The sequence below is a fragment of the Dasypus novemcinctus genome, chromosome 27, assembly GCF_030445035.2.
Source record: "Dasypus novemcinctus isolate mDasNov1 chromosome 27, mDasNov1.1.hap2, whole genome shotgun sequence".
NCBI lineage: Eukaryota > Metazoa > Chordata > Mammalia > Cingulata > Dasypodidae > Dasypus > Dasypus novemcinctus.
The window spans coordinates 7,828,624-7,856,527 of record NC_080699.1 but is presented as its reverse complement, the minus strand read 5'-3'; the positions used below and the strand labels follow the sequence as shown (position 1 = coordinate 7,856,527).

Here is a 27,904-nt window from a genome sequence, read left to right as displayed (position 1 = left end):
TCCCCCCCCCCGCCGGCCCCGAGGCTGCCGCGCCGGCCCCGAGGCTGCCCCGCCGGCCCCGAGGCTGCCCCCGCCGGCCCCGAGGCTGCCGCGCCGGCCCCGAGGCTGCCCCGCCGGCCCCGAGGCTGCCGCGCCGGCCCCGAGGCTGCCCCGCCGGCCCCGAGGCTGCCGCGCCGGCCCCGAGGCTGCCCCGCCGGCCCCGAGGCTGCCCCGCCGGCCCCGAGGCTGCCCCGCCGGTCGGCTTCGGCCCTCCTCGGCCCTTCACGGCGCTTACCACTTGACCACGGCCGTTTTCGGAAATGATTTCCGATCAACGCAGTCACTTAAAAAAATCATACTTTTCTGTAGGGAAAACATTTCTTTTCTTTCTTTGCCTTACTGTGGAAACCCACAGTGCGAGTTTTATGTCCACGGACATGGATTCACGGATGTTAAACTGAAGCCATTTTAAAAGGTACTTGAATTTCATCTCTAGTAGTTTGGAGTAGATGATGTGTAAAGCTCTTTCTTACTTTAAGATTCTTTGAAAATTTACTACTTAAACATATATGTATATATAGCCAGGGAACATAAAAATCCTTAGAAAAAACATGAAAGGCATCTACTACGTAAGCGATAGCAAATGAGGATAAAATATTAAAAATTGGAAAACAATTCTGAAGTAAAAGTTTTTAGGTGTTTCATAATATTGTTTGGGCTGTAATAATTTTTTAGGAAGTATAAGCAATGATAATCATTAAGGCAACCCTTACTATTGTATTTTTGCTTATCTGTTTTACCATTTTGTCATGCAACACTCTAGTGATGCTTTACTGTCTCCCTCGCCTCTGCCAAAATACCAAGGGAAAAAAGTCAGAATAATGTTGTTCCCAAGGGAAGTTTTTGGAACATTTATCTTCACTGTTAGGAAATAAAACAAGTTTGTGCTTGTTCATCTTTTAATTTTGAAGATGGGGAGACTTTCAGGAATATTTGTGTAGGAGAACACCATGGAAGATGCTTTCGTGACAAGCAAACATCCCCCAATATGGATCTGTTATAAGATCTAAATTTCAGGTTCAGAGGAAATCTGTAAATCAGATTCTTTATCCTCTCATGTGTACATTTTTAATCAATGGAGACAAAGTTTAGAGGAAATCTGGAAATCAGATTCTTTCTCCTCTTGTGTACATTTTTAATCAATGGAGACAATCTTATTTGCACTTAAAATATATTTATATATTTTGCTTTCTCTGATTAAAAAGTAATACATGCTAAATGTAGATAGTGCAAAAAGTAGAGAAAAATTCATTAAGAAAAAATTAAAATCACTTGAAATTCTACTGCTGAGAAACCACCACTGCTACTACTTCATTGCATTTAATTTCCTGGCTTTTCTTTCTCCCCGTTAGTTTATTTCCTCCCATAGTTGAGACACTGTAATTAAAGCTCCATATCCCTCTTTGTCACTTAGCACTGAATCATTGCTATTTCTTTATTCTATTAAATATTCTTCAAAAACATGATGTTAATGGTTGCATTATAGTCATCAGATGAATGTGCCGTAATTTAACAATTTCCCTATCATTTGTCATGTACAGTGTTTTATTAATTTTTCTATTATAAACATTAAGCTTTATTATATCTTTATTTCAAGACTTATCTTTGAGGAAATTCAGTCTTTAACTCTGAAAAATTGAAGTATACAGGTTTGTAGTAGAAACTTTCTTGAGATAATGCACATGAAATGTATATAAATTACAAACTAATATATATTAGGTATAATTTTTCCTTTCATTTAAAAATTTTTTTAAAAAGATACTTAGATTACATGAATGTTGCAGAGAATATATAGGGGATTCCCATATTCCTGCTCCCCACACCGCCCACATTTGCCCACATTAACAACCTCCTTCGTTAGTGAGGTACATTCCTTGCAATTGATGAGCACATTTGGAGCATTGCCACTAAGCATGGATTATAGTTTATATTGTAGTTTATACTCTCGCCCACTCAGTTCTGTAGGTTTTGGCAAGATATATTAATATAATGGCCTATATCTATTGTTGCAGTGTCATTCAGGATGATTTCCAAGCCCTGCAAATGCCCCCATATTTCACCTGTTTTTCTCTCTCTCTACCCTCAGAATCTCCAGTGGCTGCTGCCTCCACATCAATGATATTTCTTCCATTGCTAGAATCACAGTAAGTCTCTAGTAGAATACTAGGAAGTCTACTTTAGTCCATAGTTCATTCCCCAGTCCTAAGGATTCTGGGAGGGTGATGCCCACTACACCTCTAATTGAGAGGGGGGTGTGATCCCATGGGGCCAATGGATGGACTCTCTTGCTTGCAGTTGTAGACACTCTCGGTTCCTTGGTATGTTGGTTGTCCATCACCATCTCCTTGTTAGTTGTCCTGGGTTAAGTCCAATGAACTGGAGAATAGGTGTTGCAACTCCGTTGAGATTCAGGGCCCAGCTGGCACATGGACAGCCCAAAGATTTAAGTCTCTTGGATATATAGCTACCAACTTTAGTACTATTTATAAGTTCAGATAGAGAGGCATATTATTAGTTCTAGTGTAGGGGAGATTTTGTTTGTATTTTTTGTGCTATTAGGCTTAACTCAACTTGCTATGTGAGAAAAAGTTAGATCATATCTAATTTCAAATTGAGTTGAATCATGATATAGTCTATTTTTTCCAATATATTAAAACAAAACAAGGGTTGTCGGAGACCACTGCTTTTCAAACTGGGTGGCAAGCTGTTAGTGAATGATGTCTTACTGGGTTGCAAAAAGCATTGTTTTAAAATGAAATACAGTAGAATAGAAAAATATGAAAGGGTATTTCTTAGGTAATTTTGAGTATTGTTAGAAAGTCATTAACGCTATGGGCATTCACTGCAATAGGTAAAGTCCATTTTTATGACCACTAGAGGGCAGGATATGCACTAGGCTATTTTTTTTTTTTTAATTTTAAATAATAAGTTGACCTGTTTTATGACTGATGTTGACAGATACTAAAATTACACTTAAAAACGTTGTTGAACGTTAATTTGGATAGATGTTATTTGGGAACCTACTACGTGGTATGTGCTGAGTTAGGGGTATGTTGATGAATAAGACCTGGTCTATAATTTAGTAAGACAGCGTGGCTGTATAAAGCGGTCCCTCTCAATGTTGTTTTGGCTCCTGATCCTGTCACTTCTCAGCTTGCAGCCTGAGCCACAGACATGATGAGCTACTTGAGGTTGCCTTGCGCATGCTGTTCTCTTTCTGGAATACTGCTTGTGCCCTTCTCTGCATGGGGAATTCCAACATACACCTCAAGCCCCAATATCCCGACTTTTCCAGGCAGAGTTCAGGGCCAAGTATGTGCTTTCTCCAGTTCATTACCTTGGGGCCTGTTAGAATGGATTGTCTCTCCCCCACCCAGGAAACCGTGAACTACAGAAGGGCGGGGGATGGGATGCATTTTGTTTATGTAACTGTGGTACAGTGCCTGGTACATCAGTTGTACTTGAAATGCCTTTTTTTAAATAAGTGGTCAGATAAAATGCAGTGAGTTCATTTCCTTCATGACCAGTCCATTGATCCTCCTGCCTTCTCCTTCCACACATCTCACGAGACAGCAGCTATCCAACCTCCAAAGCAAACCAAAGACAGGCTCAGACAGTTTGGACTTGCTGATGGTTAGGGAGCACCAGGCTCCACCAAACATGAAAGGGAATTTCTGAGGATCATTTAGGGAATGGCATATTACAGGGGTAACATTTCTGCCACGATACTTTAGAAACACAATGGTTGAGGGTAAATCAGTCTTCTGTTCTTCCCTCCTCTCCTTACAGCTGCAAGGTTACCTGTCAAATAGGTAAACGGATGTTGTCTGCCAGTGGGCTAGCAGGTCATGGTGCCTGGCACTTTGGGGTTTAAGGAGAGAGGGTGTCTCGTACATTCCCCTTGTGGTCTACAAAAGCTTAAAGGAATTAGAGTCAAGTTTCAACTCGTCTCAAGTACTCACATGGCAAATGGATTTCCTGTCCAAGCGATCTGTGTAGTTATTTATAAAAGTTTTTGTTCTCAGCCGCCTCCTCGGGTCACAGGGCCGGCGCCTGCTCAAGAGGATCCCATGGCCTGGCTGAGTTTACAGAAGTGCAGGGAAGCTGGAGAGGGTATGGGATCACCTGTTCAGGATGGCAGTTACGGCTCTGGTGACCAGGGACCATCATCCTAATGAAGACTGATGATAATACGAAGCTTGACAAAGTTGAGAACTTAAAGAAGTTAAGTAACTTGGCAAAGGTTACACAGCTAATAAATGGTGGTTGCTTGGTTCAGATTCAGATCTGTCCAGCTCTAACCACTACTTTATAAACTGCCTCCGTCAGCGTCTAACACTGGCCCAGAAGCAGGATGTTAAGTACAGATGGTAAAATGATTGCTTCTGACTTTTGTATCATTAAGTAAATGCCATAACCAGATCATCTGCTGGCTTTGTAATCTGAAGTGATCTACCTTAAAGCAAGATTTGAGAAACCAAAAAAAAAAAAAAAGTTATATGTTCACCTTACATTTCTAAGAAAATTTTTAAATTATATTTTAGCGTGTTCTCAAGCTTGAAAGTTCATACACATTATCATCTAGAAAATTCTGCTCCGAAAAAGAGACCTGGTTATATATTATAGGGGCTAAAACATGAACTCTGAGACCTAAACATAAAAGTCAGGGCCATACAACTCCTAGAAGATAATGCAGGAAAGCATCTTCAAGATCTGTTGATAGGAGGAAGGTCTTTGCACCCTATACCCAAAGCACAAACAATGAAAGAAAAAATAAATGGGACGTCCTCAAAATTAAACACTTTTGCATTTCAAAGGGCTTTGTCTAGGTGTAAAGGCAGCCTACTCAATGGGAAAAAATATTTGGAAACCACATATCTGATAAGGGTTTAATATCCATGATATATAAAGAGATCATATACTTCAATAATAAAAGGACAAGGGAAGTGGACTTGGCCCAGTGGTTAGGGCGTCCGCCTACCACATGGGAGGTCCATGATTCTAACCCCGGGCTTCCTTGACCCGTGTGGAGCTGGCCCATGTGCAGTGCTGATGTGCGCAAGGAGTGCCGTGCCACGCAGGGGTGTCCCTGCGTAGGGGAGCCCCACGCACAACAAGTGTGCCCCATAAGGAGAGCCGCCCAGCGTGAAAGAAAGTGCAGCCTGCCCAGGAATGGCACTGCACACACGGAGAGCTGACACAGCAAGATGATGCAACAAAAAGAAACACAGATTCCCCTGCTGCTGATAACAACAGAAGCAGAAAAGAAAAACATGCAGCAAATAGACACAGAGAAGAGACAACTGGGGCGGGGGGGGAGGGGGCGAAGGGGAGAGAAAATAAATAAAAGGACAAATGAAATGAGCCAATTAAAAAAATGGGCAAAAGGTTTGAATAGACATTTTTCCAAAGAGGAAAAAAAAACCACATGGAAAGATGTTCAATATCAAAGAAATGCAAAAAAAAAAAAACCCACAAAAAACTATAATGAGATATCATTTCACACTAGTTAGAATGGCACTATTAAAGAAACAGAAAACTACAAATGTTGGAGTGGATGTGGAGAGATAGGAACACTCATTTACTGTTATTGGGAATGTAGAATGGTGCAGCCACTGTGGAAGGCTGGAGCTTCCTCAGGAAGTTAAGTATAATCTGCCATATGATCGGGTAATCCCACGACTAGGAATATATTCCGAAAAACTGAGAGCAGAGACAGGGATAAACATTTGCATGCTGATGTTCATAACAGCATTATTCACAATTGCCCAAAACCAGAAACAACCCAGGTGTCCATCAACCAATGAATGGATAAACAAATTGTGGTGTATTCATATGATGGAATATTCTGCAGTTGTAAAAGGAAATGAAATTGTAAAGCATATAACAACATGTGGATGTAAAATAAGCCAGACACAAGAGGACAAACACTGTATGATTTCACTAATATGAACTAAATATAGTGAACAAACTCATGGAGTTAATAGCTAGAATATAGGTCACCAGCAGATAAAATGAGGACAGAGAATGGAGAGCTGAGCTTAATTTGTACAGAACTTGTAATAAGGTTGATTGTCAGTGTTTGGAAATGGATAGAGGTGATGAAGCACAGATAGTGATTGTAGTTAGCTGTGCTTATATATGGGTAGGACAGTGGTTGAAACGGAAAGTTTAGGGTCGTGTATGTCACTAGAAGGAAAGCTACAGGGTGAAACATGGGATGGTACAGCATAGTGAACCCTCTTGTGGACGATGAGCTGGTTAATAATACAAATATAGGAGTGTTTTCCAGGTAACAGAGCAAATGTATGCTAATGTTACAAAAGGTATGAGGTGATTTTTAAGTAAAAATACAACTAAAGCAAACTATGGACTGTAGAGAATAGTAATCTATTAATATTCTTCCATCAATTGTAATAAAAAGGAATTATGCTAAGTGAGAGAAACCAGACACAAAGTGTTACCTATTGTTTGACTCCAGCTACACAAAATGTAAATAAAATAAATTTATAGAGATGGAATTAGATTAGTAGTTATGTATGGCAGGGGAAGGATACAAGATTGAGAGGTGACTGCTAAGGGGTAGGGGGCTTTTCTTTTTGGAGAAATGAAAATGCTTTAATTTTGATTGCAGTGATGAACGCACAACTCTGTGATTATACTAAAAACTGCTGATTGTACACTTTAGATGGATTGTATGGTTTGTGATTATGTTTCAATAAAACTGATTAAAAAAATAATGCAGGCTTCAAAGGGATTTGGGCTTGATTCCTGGACATGCCTCTTCCAGGCTCTGGGACCTTGGCCGTAGCTTCAACGTTGCTACGTCTCAGTTTCCTCATTTGAAACAGAGACACAACAGTGATCCCTACGTCACGAGGTTGCTGGGGGGATGAAATCAGATGCTGGCCAGAAAGGCTTTGCGGAAGACTTGGCCTATTGTAAGCTTTCAATAAGTGTTAGTTATGTTATAGGAGATAGGCCTTTATTGCAAGATAAAATCACGTTTTCTTGACCTGCAGACTCTCTTTCTTTCAAATAACCAGCACTCGATGGATTCCCCCCTCTACGGCAGGATTGAAGGGCATTTTTTCATTTTGATCAGACACATGCCAAGAGCAAATGAAGACTTGTGACCATTAAGAGCTCGGCAGTGCAGGCTCCCTGTGGAGGCTCTTCCGATATTTTGGCAAGGGTGAGGTTTCTAGTATCACTGATATTGGGCTTGGAATACAGCTTTGAAACAGACCACCTAACTAAATTATCGATTTCCTGTGGGCAGGAATGAACCTCTGTATAATCTGTAACAAAATGGCATTTTTACTTAAGTGCTTAAATAAATTTTTAAAGCCGTTTTATTGAGATATATGCACACACCATGCAATCCATCCAAAGGGTACGATCAGTGGTTTTTGGTATAATAACAGAGTTGTGCATTCATCACCACAATCCATTTTAGAACATTTTCATTACTCCAAAAAGAACCCCCCCTACCCCTTAGCAGTCACCTCTCAGTCCCTCTATCCTGCCCCAGCCCTCCATAACCACTAATCTAATTGTGTCTCTATAGATTTTAATATGTTTAAAAATAAACTGTTAAGAGGAGCAAGTGTAGCTCAGTGGTTGAGTGTCTGCTTCCCATGTATGAGGTTCTGGGTTCAATCTCTAGTACTCTCTAAAAAAAATTAACAAAAATAAACTGTTGAATTTATGTTTTAGGTAATACTGGTTATGTTTGTTATGAACCAAAAAGATGGGGCATGTGGTACCACCAAGGGTTTTAAATATGTTGAGAATTTTAAAAATTCTAATTTTTATTTTGAAATAATTTTGGACTTAGTTGCCATAATGATACAGAGAATTCCCACATACCCATTACTCAGCTTTCCCTAATGTTAACTTATTACATAACCATGGACTAATGGTCAACACTAAGAAAGTAACCTTTGTATAATAGTATATAAACTAAACCACAGACTTGGTTAGGCTCTCACCATTTTTCCCACTACTGTCCTTTTTCAGTTCCAGTGGTCAACCCAGGATATCACAGTCCATTTCACTGTCATTCTGTTTGGTCTCCTCTGAACCGTCCTAGTTCCAGTGCTTTCCTTTTTCTTTTATGACCTTGATGCTTTTGGAAGGCGCAGCTCAGGAATTTTGCAGACTGTCTCTCAATTTGAGTTGGTGTGAGGCTTTCTCATGATTAGATTGAGGCTGTGGGTTTGGGGGAAGAATACCACGGAGGCAAAGTGCGCTTCTCAGAACTTTATGTCAGGGGTGCGTGAGATCGATATGTCTTCTTCTTGGTGATACTACCTTGATCACTTGGTTAAGGTGATGTTTTCCTCTGTAAAATTACTTTCTTCAGTTGTAATTAATATTTGGGGGGGGGGGACACACTTTGAGGCAATGTGAATACCCTGTTTTTCTCCTTACAATTTTTTCCAAATAATTTTAGCATTCATTCGTGGACCTTGCCTGCAGCAATGATTTCTCATGGTGATTTTTCTATTTCCCTCATTTCTTCTACATTTAGTAATTGGAATTCTTCTGTAAAGATTAGTTTTTCCTTCTTCCCCATCTATTTATTCATTCAATAATTTTTTTTTAAAGATTTATTTATTTCTCTCCCCTCCCCCTGCTCCCGCCCCCGTTGTCTGTTCTCTGTATCTATTTGCTACGTCGTCTTTGTCCGCCTCTGTTGTTGTCAGCGGCATGGGAATCTTTCTTTTTGTTGCATCATCTTGTTGTGTCAGCTCTCCGTGTGTGCGGCACCATTCCTGGGCAGGCTGCACTTTCTTTCGCACTGGGCGGCTCTCCTTATGGGGCACACTCCTTGTGCATGAGGCTCCCCTATGCAGGGGGCACCCCTGCATGGCACGGCACTCTTTGCACTCTTTGCATGCATCAGCACTGCATGTGGGTCAGCTCCACACGGGTCAAGGAGGCCCGGGGTTTGAACTGCGGACCTCCCATGTGGTAGACGGACGCCCCAACCACTGGGCCAAGTCCGCCGTCTCATTCAAAAATTTATATCAGGATGAACTCATGGACATTTATTTTATTCTTTGGGTTAAATCCAATACTACCATTATTTATTTTGTTGATCAAATCATTCCAGATTGGGCCACTGGAAGCTTTTTATGGGTTGGCTCTTGTGTACTTTTGTCCCATATTTTAAATTATTTTTTTTAAAGATTTATTTTTTATTTATTTCTCTCCTCCGCCCCCCCCCCCCAGTTGTCTGCTCTCTGTGTCCATTCGCTGTGTGTTCTTCTGTGACCACTTCTATCCTTATCAGCGGCACCAAGAATCTGTGTTTCTTTTTGTTGTGTCATCTTGTATCAACTCTCTGTGGGTGCGGCGCCATTCTTGGGTGTTGGAGATTTGGACCCAAAGGGTATTGGGAATGAAAGGAAGAGAAAAGGGGGAAGGAATGAGCGGGAGAGCTGGGATCAGGGGGTCTGCGAGTAATAACTTCTCAGACAACTTTATTGTTTACAAGGGCCTCTCTATATACCCCCGTGTACGTGACAACAAGCAGGAACAAATAGCCTATGTGACAATAAGTAGAAACACGTAGCCTACGTCACATCAAGCAGCATTACCCATAGTCTAAGGAATTTTAAAAAAATCTTATCTCAAGGTACAAAGTCTAAGTGTTCTATTCACTACAGAAGGTATGTGCTCATCTTTTCTTTCAGCCTTTAACAGCTTCATCCCATTTGCCGGGAACTCTTTTTTTTTTTTTTTTTTAAAGATTTATTTATATTTATTTAATTCCCCTCCCCTCCCCCGATTGTCTGTTTTCTGTGTCTTTTTGCTGCGTCTTGTTTCTTTGTCCGCTTCTGGGGAAGTGTGGGCGGCGCCATTCCTGGGCAGGCTGCACTTTCTTTCGCGCTGGGCAGCTCTCCTTATGGGCGCACTCCTTGCGCGTGGGGCTCCCCTACGCGGGGGACACCCCTGTGTAGCACGGCACTCCTTGCGCGCATCAGCACTGCGCATGGGCCAGCTCCACACGGGTCAAGGAGGCCCGGGGCTTGAACCGTGGACCTCCCATGTGGTAGATGGACGCCCTAATCACTGGGCCAAAGTCCGTTTCCCTGCCGGGAAATCTTAATTACCACATTCCTCAGGGTGCAAGCATAGCCATGGAGACAGCACTAGCATGGAGACAGCACGTCCCTTCTTGTGAGGCCACTGTGCCTCAGTTTCCAACACTTGGGCAGGCTGCACTTTCTTTCGCGCTGGGCGGCTCTCCTTATGGGGCGCATTCCTTGTGTGTGTGGCTCCCCTACATGGGGACACCCTTGCATGGCAGGGTACTCCTTGCGTGCATCAGCACTGCACATGGGCCAGCTCCACATGGGTCAAGGAGGCCCGAGGTTTGAACCGTGGACCTCCCATGTGGTAGGCGGATGCCCTAACCACTGGGCCAAGTCCGCTTCCCTAAATTATTTTTTATTTAGCACATTTTTGCTTTTCATCACCACAAGATACTTCAGGCTCATCTTGTGTTTTCCCTACCCCAGCCCTGGAATCAATCACTTCTCCAAGACCCTGGGTTTTAAAAATGAATTTAACTTCAGTGTTTAGAAGTCAAGATGTGAGTGCCAGGACCTCTCAGTGGATAAAGCAAGGAAATATATGTATGTATATTAATCTATATATTGATATATAATTCTGTGTCCATCTAGCTGTATACATATATATATAATATATTTCATACATGAACATACATAAACAATAAGTATATAGTAAAAGTTGTGAACTTACAAAACAAACATGCAGAACATCATTTAGGGCTCCCATACATCTCCCCTCCACCAACACCTTGCATTGTTGTGAAACATTTGTTATAAACTATGCGAGAACATCCTCAAAACATTACTACTAACTATCTTACATTTGGATGTTTTCCCCCCAACCACCCCATTATTTTTTAAAAATATATTTTTATTTTTATTACAGAGGTTGTGAACTTACAATCATGCACATGCGCAGAATTCCCACACAACATGTACACATATATTTAAAAGATCAACAGCATGAATTCATGCTGATACCTCCGACTTCAATCAGGTATATAGGGTTTATTTTAGCATTTTTCCTTTCTGGAAGAGGCAAAATGTAGCAACAAAAACAAGATCAGTGGTTTCCGAGGGCGGCATGGGGGTTTGGTGTGGTGGTACAGTGGTAGTGGACATGCAACTCTATGAATTTGTCAAAACCCAAAGAACTGAATACCACTATTTTAGTTTGCCAAAGGGCTGCCAATGCAAAGCACCAGAACTTTGTTGGCTTTTATAAAGAGTATTTATTTGGGGTAAAAGCTTACAGTTCCAAGGCCATGAAAAGTCCAAACTGAGGCACCATCAGAGATGCTTTCTCACTAAAGTCAGCTGCTCTTGAGCCTGGTGTGTTGCCTGGTGGTGAAGCAAGATGGCCACCGCTCTCCGCCAGGTTCCAGCCTTCCCCTTCCGGCTCACAGTCTCCTCCTGAGCGCTGTAGGTCCAGCCTCTTGGGGCTCTGCTTAAGCAATCCTTTCTTACACAGCGGGATCAAACATGGCAGATTCCTTTTCCTGTGTCTGTCTGAGTGAGTCTCTCTCTATTGTTTCCATTTATATCAGACCCAGCAAGGGGCAGGGACTCTACCTGAGTCTCACCTCACTGATGTAGTCCAATTAAAAGCCCTAAAGCGATCTTATCACGCATTCTAATCAAAGGCACTCAACTGAATTGAAGGCATTCAAAGGGTATCACACCCAGAAGAACAGATTAATTTACAAACATAATCTTTCTCTTTTCGGGATTTGTAAAATAATGGCAAACTGCCACAATGACAAAGAATGGATTTATTGTATGCAAATTAAAAAAATATATCGACCAGACTGTTGGGAGGACCCAACAGAAAAGCGGACTATGACAAACAAATCTAACTACTATATGAATGACATGAACACACTAAAGGAAGTGAGAGAGAATGGAGCTTATTGAAATAACTTTGGCAAAGAGTGTATTAGCTGAATTTGTGAGGCTAAAGACAGAAATAACTGTACACATCACTGGACTTTAGTTAGTAAATTTGTTTCTCATAGGTGTATGGTTTAGGAATTCTGACGCTACTTTTCCTGTATCCTAGGGTTAAATAGATTAGTTCATGTATCGAGAATGAGAATGTGGTTTTTCAGTGCTGAAGCAAAAGGACCCAAATAATCATTTTTGGACTATTTATGCAAAAGATTTACAGAGGTATAAATACTAAATCATTATTTAGCTATACATTTAATGAATTGTTTTTATTGAAAGGGATAAAACTGTATGAAATTGAGAACAAACTTAGGACAAGTAATTATCAAAATATATACATGTATGTATATATTTATATATATTTGCAAAGTAGTTTTCTCTAAAAATTTCAACATTCATAGGAACATAGGCATTGCTGTTCTGACTCAAACTAATGAGATTTTGTTCTCTTTAGAAACAATTTAAAAGTTGTCTCCTTTTTATTGAGTGGCACTGGTGCATTTCCTTGCCAACGTGGATTTAAAATGAGGTTCTGGCAATCCTCCCTGATGCCCCCTTTAAAGATGGAGCCTGCTTAAATTTCCGTTACTAGTGATTAGAAGCACCCTCTCTCACAAAAGTGTCCAAACTTTTCTTTTAGTTATTTAATATTTTCTTTCCGACAGAGTACTATCTCTTGTAATGAGTTTCCAGTCAAGTGATGGCTTCTTTGATTTGCTTTAACCTTACCTCCTCAAATCTGAAAGGGCACTCTTTCTATCTAGAACTTAGAGACCATGTATAAGGCCATTTTTATTTCTTATATTATTTAAAAATTACAATTTTTTTGCACTTCTCATTTAGTCTTCATTTTTATAGCATACAAAATGCTATTCTCTTCCACTTTAATTCACACAGACTCTCTTCTCTTCATGTGTCTCGCTCTATAAAGCTCTAGCATCCCTCCCTGGAGAAGTGATGGCAATATTGTGCAGGGAGTGCTGGCCATAAGTCACTTCATACCAGGACAAGGCCACAGTGTGCAAGTCCCAGAAGATACAAATCTCATCCTGCTTTACCACCTTACTAGTTGGGATTCTTTGGTCTATTTTGACTTTGTGTTTTTCTTTAGTTATCCTTCATTTGTAGGGGCATTTTTTTGGTACACAAATACAAGGTTATAAAGTTTGGGATTAATATCTGTAAAGTTTGATTAGCATGCAGGATGCTGCTGGGTATATCTACACATAGCATATAAGCATAAATCCCTGTGTTTTTTTTTTTAAATAAAAGTACACTTTCATCTGAGAAGCTTGGACTACTTCACAAACATCATGGTACATCCCTTTGGCCTGCTTAACCTTTTGGTTATAAATTGGGATATAGGGAAACGGACTTTGGCCCAGTGGTTAGGGCGTCCGTCTACCATATGGGAGGTCTGCGGTTCAAACCCCGGGCCTCCTTGACCCGTGTGGAGCTGGCCATGCGCAGTGCTGATGTGCGCAAGGAGTGCCCTGCCACGCAAGGGTGTCCCCCGCGTGGGGAAGCCCCACGCGCAAGGAGTGCGCCCGTGAGGAAAGCCGCCCAGCGTGAAAAGAGAGAGCAGCCTGCCCAGGAATGGCGCCGCCCACACTTCTCGTGCCGCTGACGACAACAGAAGCGGACAAAGAAACAAGACGCAGCAAATAGACACCAAGAACAGACAACCAGGGGAGGGGGGGAGAAATTAAATAAATAAATAAATAAATCTTAAAAAAAAAATTGGGATATAAATTATATCCCAATTTACAAATAGCATCTTGATAGTGTTAAAAAACGATGCCAAAAAATTTAGTAGTAGGGGCATGCAACTCTAGTTCTAAAACCTGAACTCTAAATTTTCTTTGGCCTTCCTAAATCCTACGTGTATGCCTCTAAAATAAGAAATCACAAAGTTCTGACCAGACCTACGTGTTTACATCTTGATTCTGCCACTGACTAGTTGTGTGCCCTTGGATAGGTTTATCTTCTCCAAGTCTCTGATTTCTCATCTGTGAAATGGAGATTAAATTACCCATGTTTTATTAAGATGGCTGGATCAAAAAAATATACACACACACACACACACACATATATATGCTCAGAATTGGGCACATGGTAGATATTCAATATATATTCATTTATTTCTGACTACATCAAACATTGTAAATGTAATTGTGGAAAGGAGTCAGAATTTATCACTGTCATTAAAAATGGCCATTACCTTTTAGTGAAAAATTTCACGTTTTTTTTCCTGTATATTTTAGTGCCACATATTACGTTTGGAAGAGCCAGTGTGGCCCTAGGGGTTGGGAGGGTGTGCCCTCCCTTCAGTGTGTAGACATGTCACGTCGCTATGAGCTGCCACCAAGGGCATGTTGTTGGATGTGGTAACTTTTGGAATATTTAATACTAGACCAAAATGAGCTATTAAACAAAAACAAAACGAACAAAAAACAAATGCACATGCTATTATTTATAAAAATTTGTATCATAAAGTTAGGTTTAATAAATAGAAATTTCTATTTAACATATACCTCAACCATTAAATCTGTCAATTGCAAAGGAGCACTGTGAATTCTTGGGAAAAGTACATATTTGCTCTACTCAAAAGCATCCACACTGGGTTCTTATCCAGACTTGTTTTCTGAGCTAGATTGCATCTTTTTTTTTCGTTCAGACAGGCACAGTGCATTTCAAGGTATTCTCAGAACAGTGTCAAACTTCCCTGCTCTCAGATATTCCAGGGCAGTGCTGCTCACTTGCTTTCTAGGGCAGATCCTGCAAACAGTCCGCATCGAGTCCTAGCAAGGTGCACGAGAAGTCCTCTTAGACTTACACGTTTTAACAAATATTTCTTGTCTCTGCAGCTGCTAGTCCTATCTTCTTTCTTCCCCTTTCTTCTAGAAATAGTTGGAAAGAAACAAACACATAAACACATGCCAAAATCGTGTAACTACAAACTAAGCTGGCAGGTCAAACAATGACACAGGGGACGAGTCCTGCCACCATCCGCCGAGGCTGGACAGGATGTTATAAACCTTTTATGTCAACTCCCGCGTTATTCTCATCAGCATCTTCCTACCTGAGAAGGTCAAAGTCTCATTTTGGAAATGTGGTTTTACAGTTCTGTTAAAAATTCAGGGTAGAAGGCAACATCCTAAAGCCTAGTTTCTTTGCCTTTGCGTTTGACGTTCTTTATTTAATAATTCTTTCTAGATATGTTTCTGGGGACCAAGAAACCGCGACAGCATTGTCCAGCTGACAGGAAGGTTGTGGGGTGAACCTGTGAAGGCTCTATTGGGTGGACTCACTGGGGAAGGGTGGCGCCTCCAGCCTGCTTGCCTCTGCACCCTGCCCTCCTGCTCTCCCTGGCTCGCCTTGGCCTTGAAGGCTCTTCTCCGCTTTTCATTCTCCAATACGGGGTCCACTGGGCTAACGCTGAAGCTTTTCTCAGAATTCAGCATGTCGTTTCTCTCCAGGGCATTCATTTCGCTTGTGCGTTTCGCCCTTTCCACACTACTTTATAATGGCTTATTTGTGCCTCTCCTCCACCAGGCTGGTTATCAGGCAGGAAACCAAGGCCATTATAAGAATTATGAGACTAAGGGATTTATGACAGGAATTAAAGTTACCAAATATAGGAGGAACTGGAAAATGAAGGCCTGGAAGGGCAGAATTGGAGGATCAGAGGAACCATCCGGCATCAGGCTGTTTGGAGCGCTGGTGTGGGTAGACAACCCCAAGCATGCTGGGAAAACTGAGCCTGCAAGCCCACCCAGCACCCTGAGCCTGCAAGCCCACCCAGCGGCTAAGGTGGACCCGTGAAGAAGGAGCTTGGTGGAAAGTCTATGGAAATGGCCACCTGGGTTCTTGAAGCTCCGTCCTGGTGGGTCTGCAGGCTAGTGGCTGGGCCTGGGCTGCTCCTTGTTGGACAGCAGAGTCCATGGTCAGGAAGACACTGTACGGTGGAGAGGGAGGACAAGCTGGGCCCTCATGGGCACCTCTGTGCTGTCCATTGCTTGAGTGACCTTGATGACCTCCCAAGGTTAATGGCTGTACACTTTCTTCTTTTGGCCATCTCTACCCTGGGGGCAAGGGGCTCAGGACTGCAGAGAGCTGAGCCTTAGCAGAGTGGACAAAACCAGGGCTGTGTCGTGCCCGCAATGCATTCTGCCTGCACGTATGCATGTAGCATACACTTACGATCCGTGTAACCAAGAAGCTGCCTCCATTTTAGCTGTGTGGCTGTTGACGGCTTCTAAGCTCACCCCTCTGCCCCATGTCTAGAGAAGCTGATGCCGTTCTCCTTTCCTTGCTCTCGCAAATCATTCTGTTCCTGCTTGAAAGGCCTGCCCTGCTCATCCCAGTGAGTCTCACATTTTCATATCCTCTTGGTGTGTGTGTGGCATTCAGTCTGGATGTCTAAACCAAACAGAGTAGGAATCTGTCTGCTGGGATATCTGCCCCATGGAGGCTGGTGGGGTGGTTTGGCTCTGTAAGGTCATCAGGGGCCCGGGTTCATTCTAGCTGGCTTCCTCGCCATCCGTAGCTCTTGGAGCATGTCTGCATTGCAGGCAGAAGGGAGAAGGAAAGAGAAAAGGAGAGCGCGTCCCTCCCTGGTAAGGGAACAGCTCCAAGTTAGCTCTGAAGGAGTCTGGGAAAAGAGTTTTTATGTTGGTTGCTAGGTACCTGTCAAACAAATTTTATTACTAAGAAAAAAAGATTATAAGAAAATGAATATTAGATAGGCAGTTTCTGTTCTTCAATTCTTTCCTTAAAGGGAGAATAATGGCCTCTCAGCAGTAACCATGCCCTAACACCAGAACCTGTGAATATGTTATGGCAAAGGGGAATTAAGGTTTCAAAAGGAATTAAGCTTGCTAATCAGCTGGCCTTAAGATAGAAATCTTGGGTTATCTAGGTGAGCCCAACATAGGTAGTCCGAAGGGGTCTTACAAGTGGAAGAGGAGGTCCAAGTGAAGCAATAGGAGACCTTGACCTACCATTGCTGTGAAGATGGAGGAAGGGGGCCATGAGCCAAAGAATGTGGGTGGCCTCTAGAAGCTAAAAAATGGGGAGCCGGTGTAGCTCAGTGGCTGAGTGTCTGCTTCCCATGTACGAGGTCCTGGGTTCAATCCCCGGTACCTCCTAAAAATAAAAAAAATTTTTAGGGAAACGGACTTGGCCCAGTGGTTAGGGCGTCCGTCTACCACATGGGAGGTCCGCGGTTCAAACCCCGGGCCTTCCCGACCCGTGTGGAGCTGGCCCATGCGCAGTGCTGATGCGTGCAAGGAGTGCCGTGCCACACAAGGGTGTCCCCTGCGTAGGGGAGCCCCATGCGCAAGGAGTGCACCCATAAGGAGAGCCGCCCAGCGCGAAGGAGGGAGCAGCCTGCCGAGGAATGGCGCCGCCCACACTTCCTGTGCCGCTGACGACAACAGAAGCGGACAAAGAAACAAGATGCAGCAAAAAGACACAGAAAACAGACAACCGGGGGAGGGGAGGGGAATTAAATAAATAAATAAAAATAATAAAAAATAAAATAAAAAAAAAAGAAAGTGCAGCCTGCCCAGGAATGGCGCCGCCCACACTTCCCGTGCCGCTGACGACAACAGAAGCGGACAAAGAAACAAGACGCAGCAAATAGACACAGAGAACAGACAACTGGGGGAAGCGGGGGAATTAAATAAAAATAAATAAATCTTAAAAATAAAAATAAAAATAGAAGCTAAAAAATGCAAGGCACTAGAGCCCCAGAAAGGGGTATGGCTCTGCTGACACCTTGACTTTAGCTCAGTGAGACTGGGTCAGACTTCTAACCTACAGAACTCTAAGATAATAAATTGTGCTGTTTAAAGGCACAAAGTTTGTGGTAATATGTTACAGGAGCAATAGAAAAACTACTACAGATTTTATGTGGGAAGTGGGGTGCTGCTGCAACAATACCTAAACATGTGAAGTGACTCAGGCATTGGGCATTGGGTAGAGGCTGGAAGAATTTTGAGATGCATGATAGGAAAAGCCTATATTTTATTAAATAAAAAATATTTTATACATCACATCTAACCCATCAGGAAATAAGGATTTAAAAATATATGCTGTATCTGTTATATAATAAAATATATGCTATATGATTATATATATAAAATATAGTATCTCTATACGTCACATCCAATCCATCAGAAAATAAGGATGTAAATATATGTATTGCATCTGTTATTAAAAACATGGATGTTAATGATTCTGCTAGTGAGGACTAGAAGGAAGCGAGGAGCATGGTAAAGAAAACGTGTATCATCTTAGAGAACACCTGTATCTTCACGAACAGACTGCTGGTAGAAATATGGAGGTGAGCAGATGTTAAAAGTGCTGCTGCTGAAGGCTCCGCAGAAATGAGGAACAGTTATTGGAAACTTGAGGAAAGAGGGTCCTTGTTATACAGTGGCAGAAATCTTAGGGAAATTGCCTTGCAGTTACGTGGAAGACAGAACTTGTAAATGAGGGAAGTGGACACTCAGATGAGAACCCTTCCAAGCAATGCCGACAGTGCCGGCTGGTTTCCTCTTGCTACTTAGAGTCAACCGCCGAGGAAAGAGGTAGGTGGAGGGAAGAGCTGTGCGAAAAACAGAGGACCCTGGACTTGGCAATTTGGGAAATTCTCAGCCGGTCCAGATTGCAAAAGGCACTAAAATGAAGAGTTTTACTATTGGGAGAGAAAAATCTGAGTGTGGCCATACAACCTTTTGCTAAATACACTGAAAGATGGGAAGGTCAGAGTACTCTGTCACAAAAATGGCTCTTTAGAGAGATTAAATCTGTGCGCCGTAGATTCCCTCAGCAGTCTCCGCATAAGCCAAACAGAGACAGGATTACCCAGGAAGCCTCTTGTCTAGTGGCCTGAACTCCTGTAACACACACAGGAGCTCCACATGATTCTTGAGGATTTTATATTAGCTTGGACTGCAAAGGATGGAGAGAGTACGAAATGAAAGAGGCTGTCAGATACCAAGTTCTACAGGCAAGAAACAGGCTTATGGAACCACTGGGCTGCAAAGGTGTGCTACCTTTCATGAAACAGTATAACGCAGAGTGGAGCAGAGCAGAGGGTGGGCCTTGACCCGTGGATGATTATTACCAGATCTTGAAACCCAGTGGAATTGGTTCAGCCGGATTTTGAAATTTCTTGGGACCAGTGATTCTTTTTTTCCTTCCGTTATTTGTTTCTGAATGAGAATGTTTAAAACTGTTACCCTATTGACTTTCTCACTATTGTATTTTGAGGACAAGTTCCTCAGTTTAACAGGTTCACAGGTGGAGAGGAATTGTTCCCCATGATAGATTAGACTCCGAACCTCACTCACCTGATTTAGGTGATATGCTGTGGGGCTTTTGATCTGATAAGAGTTAGGTGAGATTTTTGATTTTGAGTTAATGCTAAAATGGGATGAGACCTTCGGAAACCTTGGAATGGGGTGAATTATTTTGCATATGAGGCAGACATGTATCTTTGGGGGCCAGAGGGCAGATTTTGGTAGCAGTCCAACACCCCCCCCACCCAAGGATGCCCATGTTCTTATTCCCAGAACCTCTGGATGGTAAGTGGTGTATTTTATTTCTATTTCTGCTGTAACAAATTACTACAAATGCAGTGGCTTACAACAACACACATTTTTTTTGTCTTAACAGTTGTGGAGCTCAGAAGTCTGCAGTGGGTTTCAGTGGGCTAAAAGTGAGGGGCTGGCTGGCCTGAGCTCCTTCGTGGGGCTCTGAAGAGAGTTTGTTTCCCTCCTTTTCCAGCTTCCACCTGCATTCCTGGCTGGAGCCTTCCCCAGCTTCAGAGCTGGCAGCGCAGCATCTTCCCATCGCTGGTTCGGACCCTCCTGCCTTGCTGTTTCCCTCTTCGGGACTCCTGTGATTACATTGGGCCCATCTGGATGATCCACGGTAATCTCTTGCAAGATCCTTAATCACAGCTGCAAAGGTCCTTTTGCCATACAGGCCACACATAACAGGTCTGGGAGTAGGATATGGACATCGTGGGGGGCCATTATTCTGCCTGCCACTTACAAGTTTATTGCCAAAAAGCAAATAATACCCTATTTTTATCTTTTCCCATCCTCTCTCTTGAACCCATTCCAATTGGGCTTCTGTTCATATACTCCACTGAAACCCTTTTGTCAGGGTCACCATTGATCCCCCCCAGGCAGTCAGACTTGGATTCAGCCTTCATCTAACTCAAACTTCTTATCAGCTTTTGACCCAGTTGATCCTTTTCTCTTCTTGAAACATTTTCCTTACTTGGCTTCTCCAGCTAGACTCTCTCTCCAGGTGATCTTGTCCAACCTCACAGCTGTAAATATTTATACAGAGACAATTATCAAAAGTATATGTTCATCCAGGACCTTACTCCTAAATTCCATCTAACTGCATCTACTGCCTCTTCAGCATCACCACATGGACAGCTAATAGGCCTATCAGTACCTAAGACCTGATTTTCAACCCAAACCTCCCCCTGTGGTCTCCATCTTAGGAAGTGGTTCCAACATCGACCATCATTTATACAGCTACTCAGTTCAAAAATCTTTGGAATTATCTCTATATGTCGCATCTAATCCATCAGAAAATAAGGATTTAAAGTATATACTGGGAAGCGGACTTGGCCCAGTGGTTAGGGTGTCCATCTACCACATGGGAGGTCCACGGTTCAAACCCTGGGTCTCCTTGACCCGTGTGGAGCTGGCCCATGTGCAGTGCTGATGCGCGCAAGGAGTGCCCTGCCACGCAGAGGTGTCCCCACATAGGGGAGCCCCACATGCAAGGAGTGCACCCTGCAAGGAGAGCCGCCCAGCACGAAAGAGAGTGCAGCCTGCCCAGGAATGGCGCTGCACACAAGGAGAGCTGACACAAGATGACGCAACGACAACAACAAAAAGAAACAGATTCCCCTGCCACTGACAACAACAGAAGCGAACAAAGAAGAACATGTAGCAAATAGACACAGAGAACAGACAACTGGGGTTGGGGGGAAGGGGGGAGAAATAAAGAAAATAAATCTTAAAAAAAAAAAAAGTATATGCTGTCTCTGACCCCTGCTTATTACCACCACCATTATTAACCTGGCCCACGTCCTTAACTTCCGATTATTGCAGAAGCACCTTATTTGTCTCCCTACTTTAGTGCTCACCACTTCCCTCCTTTCCCTAGGTGTATTCTCCAGACATTGGAGTGATGCTTTTAAAAGAATCACATCCCTCCCTTACTCTAAACCCTGCAAAGGATTCCTTTTGCTCTAGAATGAAATCCAAAGTCCCTCCTGTTGCTTCCAAGCCCGGCATGATCTTACTCAGCCGCCTCTTCACCCCTGTTTCTCACTAACTTTGCTTTCCTCACTGCTCAGCCACCACGCTGGCCTTGCTGTTCACACATGTCAGGGCTGCTTCTGTATCAGGTCTTTGCTCTGCTGTTTCCTCTCTGTAGAATGCTGTTTAAGGACGGGAAAGAGAATTGTAGGATTATTGAAATCACTTTATGTAAAACGCTAAATAAGAAAAAAAAAAAGAAAGATGCTAATCGCCCACACATCACCAAGGTTAGCTCCCTCACTTGGTTTAGCTCTTTCTTGAATGTCACCTGCTCACATAAGCCTTCTCTGGCCTCTCTACTGCCCATCTGTCTACTCCCACCATTCTCTCCCCCCTTACCAGGCTCTAGCTTTCATTCAGGACACTTATAACAATCTGATAGTATATTCTCATTTATTTTTAAATCTGTATTCTCCACTAAACATAAGTTCCACATGGACAAATAAATTATTTTGTCTTTTGTATCCCTAACAGAGCAGTGTCTGGCCCACAGTGAGGGCTCGATAAATTACATGACTGAGTACTGTGTTTCTTTAGGCATTATGTTGGTCCTCTACTATGTGCCCTGACTATTTTGATTCCTAAGGTCACAGAGATGAGTGATAATTTATATTAATACCTTCCAGGAGCTTTTGATCTAGAAGAGACAGATATGTAGAAAAATAATTGCAACTTGGGGTACCAAGAACATAATTTGTACAGAGGAGGTTGTAGGGAGGATTATTAGGAAAACCTGGGAGGAGTTCAACCTGAGCAGGGTTTAAAAGCCTGAATACAAGTTATCAGACAGGCAGTGAGTGGAGTGGAGGGGAAGGCATTCCAAGCAAAGGTACGGCATATGGCAGGGCAGAGGCATGAAGCGGTAGGTTGCATGTGGGGAACTAGAAAGAGTTTGGTATATTGGAATAAGTGGTGTGGTAGGAAGGGTGGTAAATATGATGCTGGGTTAGAGGAAGGGACCGGAACGTGAAGGGTTGTATACGCCATGCTAAAGAGCACACATTTTCTCCGGTAGCAGAAAGGTAAGTGCTGAGAACCTTTAAGAAGGGATTGATATGGTAGAGTTTCACTCTGGCCATTTCTATTTTATTATTTTATTTTAGGCACTGGGGATTGAACTCGGAACCTTGTACATGGGAATCAGATAAGCCACCTGGCAAATTTCCTGCCACCAGAGGTATGACATTCTTTTTGAAATAGTCCAGATGACAGGTGGTGAGAACTTGAGGAAGGAAGAGATGGGGGAAAAGGGTATATGGTGCTATCATAATTCTATGAAAAATATTTTAAGATCATATGACTTTGGCTTTGATAATTTAAAAAGCAAACTTCTACTCTAAATCTGGCTTCCCAAGTAGACATTCCTATTGGGAAAAGAAAACATACTGATCAGTCAACTCAAGTAATTCATTTGAGATTGCAGTTTATTTTTCATATTTTCCATTCAGTCCTTGTGAATTTTGCTAATGTAGTCAGTTTTTTGAAAGACCAATCACCCCTGAATAAATTGATAACATTAATTTCTGAACATGAAAAATTGAGAACAAGACCCCTTGGTAACATCTCCAAAGTGCAGAGATGCTGCAAGGTCTTAAACAAATAGCCTTACTATTTACATGGAGTATAATTAATAATATACTTTATAATACTGTACAAAAATTTAATAGAATTTATTAGGAATTTTAGAAAAACAAAGCTTCACAACTACAGCTACTACATAATTTGAATAACAAAATATCTTCTCTTTTATTTTTAAATATAATGAATTTATATCCAGGAACATGCTCATTAAAAACAATGAAGTATTTCCATTCATTAAAAATGTATTTAGCCATAAAATACATAATAAAGTATAATTTGTAGCATAAATGTAAACTAGTCAATTTATATCCATTACCTATGTTATTATTTACCTTTACTTTATGATTAAATATAATGTTTTAAATAATTAACAATGTAAGGATATATTATATATTTACAGGAGATTCTCAAAAATAATTATTCCATTTAACAGTTACTGTTGTACTTCATCAGTATTTTCTCAGCAATCTGGATCCAACATCTGGAGAAAGACCGGCCCTTGGTTGGTTGTTCTGTAACATAGTTTCAGAATATTCTTTTACTATAGTAGTACTAGGTAGATCTCCTTGTAGATTACAGATTTTAATATGACTAGACTCATAATTCAAGTTTTCAAATGCTACATATACATCAATCATCAACAAAATTGAATACCAATCTAAGTAAGGCATCATACTAATTATCATAATATGTAATCTTCACTTTTGGCTATTGGTAAAATGTCTTTAAGAGGTGCTTTCTGGGGAAGCGGATTTGGCCCAGTGGTTAGGGCATCCGTCTACCACATGGGAGGTCCATGGTTCAAACCCCGGGCCTCCTTGACCCGTGTGCAGCTGGCCTATGCACAGTGCTGATGCACGCAAGGAGTGCCCTGCCACGCAGGGGTGTCCCGTGTGTAGGGGAGCCCCACGTGCAAGGAGTGCACCCCGTAAGGAGAGTGGCCCAGCGCAAAAGAAAGTGCAGCCTGGCCAGGAATGACACCGCAGTCACGGAGAGCTGACATAGCAAGATGATGCAACAAAAAAAGAAACACAGATTCCTGTGCCGCTGACAACAACAGAAGTGGACAATGAAGAAGACACAGCAAATAGACACAGAGAACGGACAACCGGGGTGGGCGGGGGGGGGGGGGGGGAAGGGGAAAGAAAGAAAGAAATAAAATAAATCTTAAAAAAAAAGAGAGGTGCTTTCTGTCATAATCTGCTGTATAAAAGTCACAATTTAATCATTTTATTTTTTGTAAGAAGTATTTAGAACTCAAAATACCTGAGGGGTAGTTTAACAACATCTTTTGGGCTAAAGAATTTAGTTGCTTGGGAGAATAGTTGTTATAATTTCATTAAGTTTATTTTATTTACCAAAGTAAATAAAAACCTCCAAAATGAAAATATGTTTCTAAAATTTAGAGTTTTTACATGAAAAAAATCGCAATCTAAGTGATTGCAGGTGTCCTGAGGATGGCCTAAAGCAGCTTTGTTGTGCTGAGTGGTTGGCTTGTTGTCTCTATTAGAGGGTAAGCTATTTTAGGACAGGGAAGTGTTCCCCCCTTTTAGTCCCAGCCCCTAGCAGAGTGCTTGATATGTGGTAGAGACACTGGCATTATGTGCTTAATGAATACAAAGAGACCAATATGAACATTTCTACAGAAAGAACAAACCGGGCTGATACAGGTATCAAAAGGAGGGAATTTTGGGCACGACAAAGCTCAGGCTGAACAGGCTTCCCAAAGGGCCCAACATTGGAGTCAGGTAGGAGTGAAGCAGGTTAGGGAGCCAAGGGGGTCCTGTGCGGCAGCGGAGCAGCTGGGACCATGGGCGCATGCGAGGAGCTCGAAGGACACCGGCCGTTACTCAGCAGGGTGTAAATTATGAGCTGGGAGAAACTGAAGGTGAGCTGCAAGGGCCTTGAATGCAGTTCTCTGGAGTATACATTTTACGTGAAGTTGGGTTTTAAGCAGGAGAATGATTTGTTCATATTTGTGTATTAAAAAGATTTACTCAGGAGAGGATGGCCCAGCAGCTAAGGGAAACGTCAGCAGCCTCAGAAACCACTGTTAGAGGTGGTTTCTGGGAAGATGGAGGATTAGAGAGACAGGCAGGAACTGCCTGGAAAAATGAAGGCTGGACACCACCCAGAAAAGAGAGGGGCAAAGAAAGAGAAAAAGACTCTCAACAGGAAAAGTCTGTGAGTAGAAGCTGCAGCTGCTGGTGCCCATCCCCCGGAGCAGAGCTTTGGGTGCTCTGGCTTCTAGCAGGCAGCTATGAACAGAGGGGCCCCTGGGGTCCACTTGCCCAGGAAAGGGGAAAGAGGGGGATGCAGCCAAAGCTGATTCAGCTTTTGGCCAATAAATTTGGTCTGCTGTGTCCCACGAGCCTTTCCAGGCTAAAGCCAGCAGAGGCTAAAGAGAGCCAACCCTCTGAAACGCCCTCCCTACTGACCGGGACTGGTTGTTGAGGACTCAGAGGGGAGTGGAATTATTTCCTACCTGGGAAAAGGGAGAGGGCTGCTGGCAAAGAGAGGAGAAAGTATGATTTGTGAGGCTCTAAATAACCCCAAGACAGGCTCTTCTGTCACATTCTTCCTGTTGGGGTTACAGGGCACACATGCCAACCATGATTTGAGTTGAGAGGGCTGCCAAAGAGTGCCATCCGCTGTGAGACCAAGGATGTGCATGCAAGGAAAACAAAAGTAAATAAATAAAAGAGGCTTTTCCAGGCCTTTACAGACTCCCTCCCCAGGCCCTGGGAGCTGGTCTGCAACCCATTACTGGGTCCATTGCCTAGATAGATTTGAGCAACTAAACATGGACAATTCAAAAGAACTAGAAAAGGTTGAACCAAGAATCAGAGATCAGCAATAACATACAGCCTCCTGCCAATAAATCCCCATGTAAGAGAGAGAAAATGAGCATCAGAGTAAACTCACCATCATAACCAGATGCCTAAGACACCACCAAAAAATTACAAAGACAAAGGAAGACAAGGCTCAAGCAAAAGAACATATCAAAGTCCCAGATGAGACACATGATTTGAGACAACTAATCAATGAGTTTCATACAAATCTCCTAAATCAAATCAGTGAACTGAAAGACAGTGTGGCTAAAGAGATAAAGGACACCAAGAAGATACTGAGCCAGCACAAAGAAGAATTTGAAAACCTGAATAGAAAAATAACAGAGCTTATGGGAATGAAAGTCACAATAAGTGAGATAAAAAACACATTAGAGGGAAGCAGATGTGGCTCAACTGATTGGGCTCCCGTCTACCATATGGGAGGCCCTGGGTTCACTTCTCAGGGCCTCCTTGTGAAGGCAAGCTGGCCTGTTCCCATGGAGAGCTGATGGCCCACACCCGTGGAGAGCTGAAGGCCCACATCCCCGGAGAGCTGGTGTAGCAAGCTGTCGCAAGAAAGGGAGACAAGCAGACACAGCAGAATGCGCAGCAAATGGACACAAAGAGCAGACAGCAAGCAAGTGGCAAGGGGGGGGATAAATAAAAATAACAACAACAAACACATTAGAGGGGAGCTGGTGTAGCTCATTGGTTGAGTACCAGCTTCCCACATACGAGGACCTGGTTTCAATCCCCAGCCCAAGTACCTTAAAAAAAAAAGTCAAAACAAAACAAAAAAATATTTGAGGCATACAACAGTAGACTCAAGATCACAGAGTAAAGAATAATGATATAAAAGACACAATAGCTGAAATTGAAGAGAGAGAGAAAGAATGCCAAAAATTGAGCAAGGACTCAGGAAGATGAATGATAATACAAAGTACAACAACATATGTGTCATGGGAGTTCCAGAAAAAGAAGAGAAGGGAAAAGGGGAAGAAAGAGTATTTGAAGAAATAATGGCTCAAAATTTCCCAATTCTTATAAAAGAAATGAATTTATATGCCCAAGAAGTACAGCATACCCCAATCAGAAGAAATCCAAATAGACCTACTCTAAGACACATAATACTCAGAATGTCAAATGCCAAAGATAGCAAGGGAGAAGCAAACCATCACATACAAGGGATGCCTGGAAAGACTTTCTCATCAGGAACCATGAAGGCAGGAAACAGTGGTATGATATAATTAGGATATGAAAGAGAAAAATAGCCAGCTGAGAATTCTTTATTCTCAGCAAAATTGTCCTTCAGATATGAAGGTGAGTTAAAATATTCACAAATAAAAAAACTAAGTGAGTTTGTAAAAAGGAATCAGCTCTGCAGAAGCACAAAAGGGAGCCCTACAGCCCAAAAGGAAAAGACAGGAGAGAGAGGCTTGGAGGAGAATGTAGTAGGGAAGACTATCATAAAAGATAACCAAAAGGGTAAAATGACAGATGAAATAAAGATAAGACAGATGACAGCCAAAAAATAAAATGGTGGAAGTAAAAAATGAATTTAGAGTAATACCATGTGAATGGATTAAACTCCCCAATCAAAAGGTATAGGCTGACAGAATGCATAAAAAAAACATGAACTATCCTTACGCTACCTACAAGAGACTCCCAGAGATCCAGAGATACAAATGGGCTGAAAGTGAAAGGTTGGAGAAAGATATCCACACAAAAGTAACCAAAAAAGAGCAGGGATTGCTATACTAACATTGGACAAAAGAGACTTTAAATGCAAAAAAAGTTGTATGAAATGCATATATCATATATAATGATATATTAATAAAAGGGACAATGACAATCCTCAGGAAGGAATAAAAGTTACAAATATCTCTGCATCTGCAACCAGGGTGCACCAAAATACATGAGGCAAACCCTGTCAAAACTGAAGGGAGAAGTAGATGTCTTTACATAATAGTTGGAGACTTCAACACACCACTCACATCATTAGAACAACTAGACAGAGGATCAGCAAGGAAACAGAGAACTTAAACAATATGATAGACAA

At 42.2% G+C, this 27,904-nt stretch overlaps 1 protein-coding gene and 1 long non-coding RNA gene across 9 annotated transcripts in view; one reads left to right on the top strand and one right to left on the bottom strand.

Annotated features, from left to right (window-relative positions):
• Positions 1-216: 216 nt before the first annotated feature.
• LOC105745288 (uncharacterized) overlaps positions 217-27,904 on the top strand; it is a 105,485-nt gene continuing 77,797 nt past the window's right edge. For all 4 annotated transcript variants that reach the window (XR_009183781.2, XR_001118041.4, XR_011647615.1 and 1 more), the window contains exons 1-4: positions 217-454; positions 2,126-2,183; positions 19,869-20,015; positions 22,537-22,610. This is a non-coding gene — a long non-coding RNA (uncharacterized lncRNA). The remainder of the gene's footprint in view (positions 455-2,125; positions 2,184-19,868; positions 20,016-22,536; positions 22,611-27,904) is intronic.
• CEP126 (centrosomal protein 126) overlaps positions 14,627-27,904 on the bottom strand; it is a 129,983-nt gene continuing 116,705 nt past the window's right edge. For 3 of the 5 annotated variants that reach the window (XR_009183773.2, XR_009183776.1, XR_009183775.1), the window contains 3 exons: positions 23,413-23,526; positions 21,448-21,552; positions 19,721-20,421 (listed from right to left, as the gene is read on the bottom strand). Coding sequence is in view for 1 of the 5 variants with exons in the window: in XM_004484110.4 (XP_004484167.1) it covers positions 23,464-23,526 (63 nt within the window). In the remaining 4 variants the exon portion in view is untranslated. Of the gene's footprint in view, positions 14,972-19,720; positions 20,422-21,447; positions 21,553-22,839; positions 23,527-27,904 lie in introns of those variants that run through there. The other 2 variants (XR_009183774.2, XM_004484110.4) reach the window with 2 other exon arrangements.